The sequence below is a fragment of the Montipora capricornis genome, chromosome 6 (genome assembly GCF_036669925.1).
Source record: "Montipora capricornis isolate CH-2021 chromosome 6, ASM3666992v2, whole genome shotgun sequence".
NCBI lineage: Eukaryota > Metazoa > Cnidaria > Anthozoa > Scleractinia > Acroporidae > Montipora > Montipora capricornis.
In genome coordinates this window covers 5087764-5095263 of record NC_090888.1, presented here as the reverse complement: position 1 = coordinate 5095263, position 7500 = coordinate 5087764, and the positions used below count along the sequence as shown (strand labels likewise).

Here is a 7500-nt window from a genome sequence, read left to right as displayed (position 1 = left end):
GTATAAACTCTTCCCCTCGCCCACGGTTTTGGTGGATCGACCACTATTTTTATCTGGCAAATCTAAAGAAAGAAATTCTTATTTCGGTCAACTTTGCAATTAAGAATGGGTTACGAGACTCTTTATGGGCAGGGAATGAATTTAATCAAATAGATTGTGATTTCCTTACTTGTTCCGCAGATCATTTGATGCCGGTGCCCTAAAATGACATAGAGATAAATTAGTTTTTCTCTTGATAAGAGGAAGTTTTCGTACAGACAATAGCAGAGGTCAAAACTAATGTCAACAGGGCCTTTTATTCGTTTTACTGGGCTAATTCGTTGTTCTATGACTAACACGACAAGTAGTGTTCAAAATTGTCTAGCCATAGTAACAGACAGTGGAAATCAGAAGAACAACAAAGCTAGCTAGTTGTCGAAGCTAGACAGACTAAAATTCCTCTGAAAGACAACACATCTGAAATTAATCAAATTGGGAAATTGGTTCATAAACAAAAAAATGCGGCTACAATTATCTCTTTTACCTTTTCCTGTGTCATGGTGGATTATAGATAACGCTACATTGAGAACAAGCAAATTTTGGATTGAGCAGCCATGTGGCCGAGTGATGTCTATGAATGAACTCAGAATTTTCGCTAGATTTTTTCATTTCAGCTATGGATAAATCAAGACAAACACAACCAGATGCACATTTAACCCATTGGGTGATCAGTTTTAAATGCATAAAAAAGAAAAAAACCAAAATAGTGCGAATAAGTATGGATGAATTCTTACCTTTTTCACGGTAGATTCCTCATCTAACCGTCCCAGTCTAATGTCGTGTACTATCTTAAAGTCTTTAAATTTGGTGATTTCATGTCGCTAGGGAACCTCAGCAATAGGGACCTTAAGATCTACGACAGCGACTTCATGGAAAGCGTCACCTCTAAATATCACAAAATAATTATCTTCTTCATTTCTTACAATTTGGGTGGAGTATCCTAAAAAATAAATTGGTACGAGCAATTACAAATTGAAAATAGACAATAACAAATTCTCTGTTGCATGCTGACGTTGCCATCAAAACCTCAAATTTGGTAACTTCACGTCGTCCTTATCCAGAGTACCGCAAGACTTCGTCCTAAAATCCATCCTGCAAATGCAGCACGATAATTTATGTTCTTTTAACCAGTGATATCATTGTTTTACGCTGTTGTTGTCACCGTCGCCGTCGTAAAATCTTAAGCTCCCTATTGACGACGGGAACGGCAACGAGCACGTCATCTCAAGACATAAATTCTCTTTATTGTAATCACTTCGCGATTATTCCAAGCGTTTTAACATGGCAATGGTGTGAAACCGACATGAGTCACGCTTAATTTAGGGAAGAAAATGAAAATTTATCTTAAAGTGCTCGCGTCGTTCATAAAGCCTCAAATTCGGCTATTTCACGTCGTTGTTTTGCTGACGACGGCAAAGAAATGGACAAGAGTGGAAACGCACGTGCAGAGCGTGCGAGCTATTGTTTTTGCCCACTAAATATGCAAATTTGTGACGTTCTCGTTGCCGTCGCCGTTTTTGTTGTTAAAGATCCCTGAAGTTGTTAAGGGCACCGCAAAAATATGTGCAATTAAGTTTCCTCTTTTAACCGACGTTGTTTTTGTTGACGACCGTGTCTTAGATTTTAAAGTGCTCATTTACAGGAAGAGAAATCTTAAGGGAGATATCTGCTGGCGAATATCACTTTTATGTTTTCCGCCTGGTCTTCTAAGTTACGATGAATTGTTGTTGCCAAGAAATATCATATTTAAATGCGTGAGTTGAAGTGCGTGACATGACAGGCTAGGGTTGGGGGTGACTCGTGTCAATGTATTGTATCCCCATCTATTGTTTTGAGGTTAGGTATTTGTGACCTTGCTACCACGCGGTTATTAGGGAGTTTAAGAAACCACGACGGCTACTGCAACGAAAACGTCACTTCAAAATATACGGTTGAGCTACTCTAACTATTTCGGGATTATTCCATCTTGTTTATATTATACAACATTTGTGAAGTGTCCTATAACTGGATCGGTACCGACGGCTTTGAAGTAAAGAGTGAGACTGAAAGATTCACCGTAGTTTGTCCACGTTGTCGTCAAAACCTTAAATTTGGTCATTTCACGTAATAATTTTGACGAGTACGGGAGAGAATTGTTCAAAATTGCGTGCCGTACGTGCAGCACGATCATTTTGGTTCTTTTAACCAATAATATTTCTGCTTTTTGGAGTTTTCGTTGCCGTAGCCGTCGTCGTTTCTTAGACTCCCTATCCTTTCGAGAGCACACATCGTGTAAAAATCTTACTTTTATCCCTCCTCCTCCCCTTGCCCTGTCCTCTTTTCTTCTTTTATTTTAAGTAATATGATATATGAATACATTATGTTGTGTTCTTGGGCGAGGCACTTTACTCTCATGGTACCTCTCTGCACCCAGGCGCATAAATGGGTACCGGCGAATTTAATAGGTGAGGAAGGCAGTGTGGATATTTAGAGAGAAAAAATAAAATTTATGGTCATGCGCTCACGTTTTCCCCATCATCTCAAATGTGGTCAATTCACGCCTTTGTCAGAGCGAGAACGGCATAAAAATATACACAATAGGGAGCTTTAGCAACGACAACGGCGACGGCAACGAGAACGTCACAAATTTGCATATTTAGTGGACAAAAACAATAGCTTTGCACGCCCTGCACGTGCGTTTTTCATTTTTGTCCATTTATTTGCCGTCGTTAGCAAAGCAACAACGTAAAATAACCAAGTTTGAAGTGTTATGGAGAACTTTAGCACTTGGAGATAAATTTTCATTTTTCTACCCCAAATTAAGTGCCGCTAATACCGGTTTCATTCCTGAGGCACTGCCACACCTTTCTCCCATTAAAAAAAGCTTCGGACAGTTGCGAAGTGATCGCAATAACGTGAGTTTATGATTTTACAAGACGTTCTCGTTGTCGTTCCCGTCGTCGTTGCTAAAGCTCCCTAATACTAGTGTAAAACGCACGTGCAGGGCGTGCAGGGGACAAGTGATATCAAAACCTATAGGTTTCCATAGTATTTAACGCTGGTTAGTGCTAACCGTGCTTCGAACAGCCCTAGCCAGAGCTTTTGTTTTTGTTCGTTGGTCCTATTGTTTTATCGAGTTCTCGTAGCCAGCGTCGTCTCCTAACATCAAACTTCACCAACAGCCCCCGACGCTGATAAACAACTTGACAACAGTGGGGACGATTTCTATTTAAAAGTAATTCTTCCCGATGTTTTCAAGCACTGGGGCAAAATAGTTCCTTGTTTGGACAGCTTGACACATTAATTGGAGCTTAACCAAGGACGAAGACGACGGCGACAAGAACGCGGATCTAAAAGTATTATTTCCTGTTATTGTAAGAATTTCGCGATTACTAGTTTGGCATTGAAAGTGTGTATTAAAACTAGAAAGCCAGAATTAAAACTGTTATAAACGGTTTGGCTGTTTGGAGACAAAATTTGAAAGTTCCTCGTTACTGGCTGGCGTTCTCCAATTACCCTTACATCAGGTTGTAGTCAGGACGAGAACAGCGCAGCTAAAAATGTACCAAAATGTAAAAAGCACCTGCAAGAGACAAACTTTGAAAATTCTTTCGTCAGTTTCTGGCGTCCTCCTAACCCTTAATTCTAGTTTAATGTGCTTCGTTCGGTCATCACAAAAGAATCTTCAGATTACAAGAGTGGAGACCTATACCGGTGTAACGGCTTACGATCAAGAATAGAGCGCTTTCTAAAAAGCACCGTACTTCTGCAAATACTTCCCTATGAGAGAATTAACCACAGGCGCACGCAAACAAGCCTAAAGCAGTCCTCGGAGTAACATAACAGACCATCGGCATCGCATACCACTATTAACAATTAACAATAAAGCGTTTTCACGTGACGTCACGGTGGCCAAGTTGGTGTTCCAAAACAAAGAAACGGTGGCCATGTTGGTGTTTTAGACTAATCCTCGGGGAATTGACTTCTATTTTTATGCAAATAGTTTCTTTTGTTTCATTAAATTAGTATCCATTTTAATTACGTCAGTGAAAACGCTCTATAACAAGTAACACAGTCTTTTAAGTTTAGGCCACTTTCAAAAGTACCATAATACTCTTTCTTTGCCTTCCAAAATTTTGCATAAGCACTGTTCCCATTTTCTCTTAGGACCATTCTAAGTCCCAAGAAAAGCAGGAAACCATGCTATAATTATGCAAATTTAATCTAGGAGGGAAAACAAAGAGTATAATGGTATTTTTAGTGGCCTATCAAACCATATCCTCTGAACTCACAATAGTGCCTCTCTTTTCGTTCTCAATTTGCAATAGATGGTTTGCAACAAATCTCTAGAGACAGATAAAAATAATGTAATGTACAATTCCTAGTAGACGAACAGAAGAAGCTGATGAGAGATTTTTGTTTTCGTTCACCGACATGGTGGAGATGACCACCCATGGAAATCTTTATAATGATCTAATATTTTCTAAACAATTTTTTCATCCTGTTTATTCGATTCTCAGTCTTACATAATTATTTGCATCTGCGTAGACCTGCGGGAAACAGACTGGGCCGAGCAAATCCGTGATTTTCAAGAAGAGCATTTTCGTGGAAGAGAGCCCTTGAAGAGATATAGTTGCAGCAATAGGCGTGGTGTGGACGAGAGAAACGCTTCGGAAGAAAAAGAGCATTTTAGCGGAACAGAGCCCTTGAAGAGATACAGTTGCAGCAATAGATGTGGTGTGGACGAGAGAAACGCTTCGGATATTCCGAAGAACGGCGCGGAATCATTACGATGTTTCTGCGATAAATTTTGTGACGAATATGGCGACTGCTGCTTTGATTTCAACAAATTGTAAGTAAAAAATTATAAGCGACTGTCTATATAACCTGTGTAATCTAGTAACCTATATGATCTATTAGTGGATCATGGATTTCTTCAATATCTCAGCGTGGATTATGAATTTTGTTTGTTTTGAAGTGCGGATTGCGGAAATTAACTTGGTGGTCGGTTTCAATTTTATTTTCTGCCTGACCTTAGAACTAGATTAGATTTCATAGCGGTTATCAGTAACTAGCGCCCCTTAACGACATTTTTTCATATTCGAAAATGAAATTTAGGTGGACGTCAATCAAATGTTCCCATGAAACATTCATGGAGTACCGTCATGGAAACATTTCGAAAAAAGGTCTTTCAGGGGTGCGTCTAACTGATAACCGCTGTAACACATCTTTGACCTTCAATGCAATCGGACTTCAGAAAACTCTCGGACCCCGGGATCTCGGCTTCCGGCTAGACAATGCTGACGATGAGGTGACTGAATATGACAGTAGATCTGATGAGGAGGAGACGCAAAATGACGTTTCAGAACTCGATAGAGGGTCCACGTTCTTGTTAGGAACGACTACGAGACTTGGGCGCCGGATAAACAGTAGGCTATTTTTATGATAGGTATTTTTTTTAACGTCAGCTAAGTTACTGAATTTTATTTGGTGCTCACATCTCTAATAGTGCTGCGGGAATTTTTTTGAAACGGGGAATCTTTGGAAGCGGAAATCTTTAAAAGCGGGAATCTTTAAAACGGGAAAAAAAAGAGAAATAAATAAATTCTTTCCCTTTTTAGTATGCAGTTAGCCTGCGAATACAGCCTCCTCTCCTCGCACCCCGTTGCTGGGAGGTTTCACGCGTCCCAAGTGACGGGGAGCGAGGAGAGGCGACTGTATTCGCAGGTAGGCTATTCTGAAGGGAAAGTAAAACAAATAGACCCTTCCAACGGTTTCTTTAAGCGGGCGAAGGCGCTATATCTTGGTTAATTTTCAACAAATCCCTTTCAAACTGGTCAATTTTACTAATTTTAAGGCGCCTGTCGGATTTTGCCTAACTCGTGAACGCCCAAAGTTGGTAAAAACCGTAGAAGTGTCTATTTATTTAATCATAACCACACCATCTACATTAATTGAGGATTATTTAATCAACATTCCACATTCAATTGACAAAATTCGACATTCTTGTGGCTCAAAATTAATAATCCGTGTCACTTTCTTTGCCAGAAACACATAACATATTCTTCAAGTCCGCATTGAATTGTCCTTAAAGGGGCTAGGTCACTCTATTTCAGGCATTTTCAGCACAGATCCAATAGTCATAGCATTAACTAAAATATCAAAATAACTTTTCAAAACTATAGAAGAACTCTAACAAAACACAGGGAGGCCAAGAAGGGACATGGATGGACAAAATTGGAGAGGATTGAAATGGATTGAATTTGGGTAAATTTGAAAAACGTCGGCCCACCTTTTTTCAAATTTATATCAGTCTATATCAAAATGTCATTTACAAAGCTTGAAAATCATTCTCAGTTGTTATGTGGCCGTGATTTTGCAAATGAAAGACTCTTGCTCTGCCAATTTCACGTTTAGAGCTCATAATTAACAAAATTAAAAAAAATTACCTAAAATAGCGTGACCTAGCCCCTTTAAGAAGAAAACTCGTGTTTTCAACTTTTCTCATACATCACTGAAATTTACAAATTGCGATAATTAAGGAGTAAAAACAATGCTGATAACCAAACAGAACAAGAAAGAAATGTAATTCAACTAAATAACTAGCACCATGCAAAGTATGCTTCTATTAGGTTCGGTTACACTAGACCTGTTGCCCATGGGGAACCTTGGAGTTACGGCTTGGGTTGGGTTTACCCTTGTTTATGATTGACTCCCCGTTTGCGGTTACACGCTTGCAAATTACCCAAGGGGAAGGTAAGCGTTGACCTGTTTTAGCGGAAAACTTACCTTTAAGATAAGATAAGATAAGATTTATTAGTTTTTCCACGAATTGGTTTTTAAAAAACTAATTACAATAGAAAATACCCTAAAATTAAGGATCTAAAAAATAAAAATAATAACAACAAAATGTAAATATCGAAGATCTGCAAGTAAAGTTTAACATCGAAGATCTGAACGACGAACTTTTCTTTGGCCTACTTTCGGTAATTGTCACGGCGCTTCTCTTAAATCGTCCACCTCAATTAAGTTGAGCGATTCATCGCTTCATTTTAAGAAGGCAACAAAGACATCGACTTCAGTTACTCTTTCTCCAGTCCTTGCAACTCTACCATTTATATTTTAGACGTCGACATGCCGCTCGCCAGAAAAGGCGTGATTGCGTATTTCCACGTCCGCAGAACTGGTTCCAACGACTTCTAAACGATAGACTGATTGATCACGGGTGGAAAGAGAACTTTAGAGTGTCTCAAGGAACATTTGAAGACCTCACAGATTTTTCTTTTCATTTGGTTGTTTGATTTGGGTGTTGCCGTCTTCTCCTGGTTCCATATCCGTAATAGGATCATCAGTTGTTGCTACGCAATCACCTGCCTCGCCCACACTCACCTCGTCACAGCCTTTTCTCTTTTGTGATGCCACTTTGGTTTCCTTCACAAATTTGGGGTTGACCTTGTCTGAGCTGGCCATAAATCCATCGAT

The 7500-nt window shown here is 39.4% G+C and overlaps 2 protein-coding genes across 3 annotated transcripts in view; both read left to right on the top strand.

Annotated features, from left to right (window-relative positions):
• Positions 1–7500, top strand: part of LOC138051352 (uncharacterized) — a 543513-nt gene that overhangs the window by 241938 nt on the left and 294075 nt on the right. The window lies entirely within an intron of this gene.
• LOC138051354 (uncharacterized) overlaps positions 1–7500 on the top strand; it is a 76746-nt gene that overhangs the window by 39743 nt on the left and 29503 nt on the right. For both annotated transcript variants that reach the window (XM_068897550.1, XM_068897551.1), the window contains one exon: positions 4567–4870. In XM_068897550.1, coding sequence (XP_068753651.1) covers positions 4567–4870 — 304 coding nt within the window. The remainder of the gene's footprint in view (positions 1–4566; positions 4871–7500) is intronic.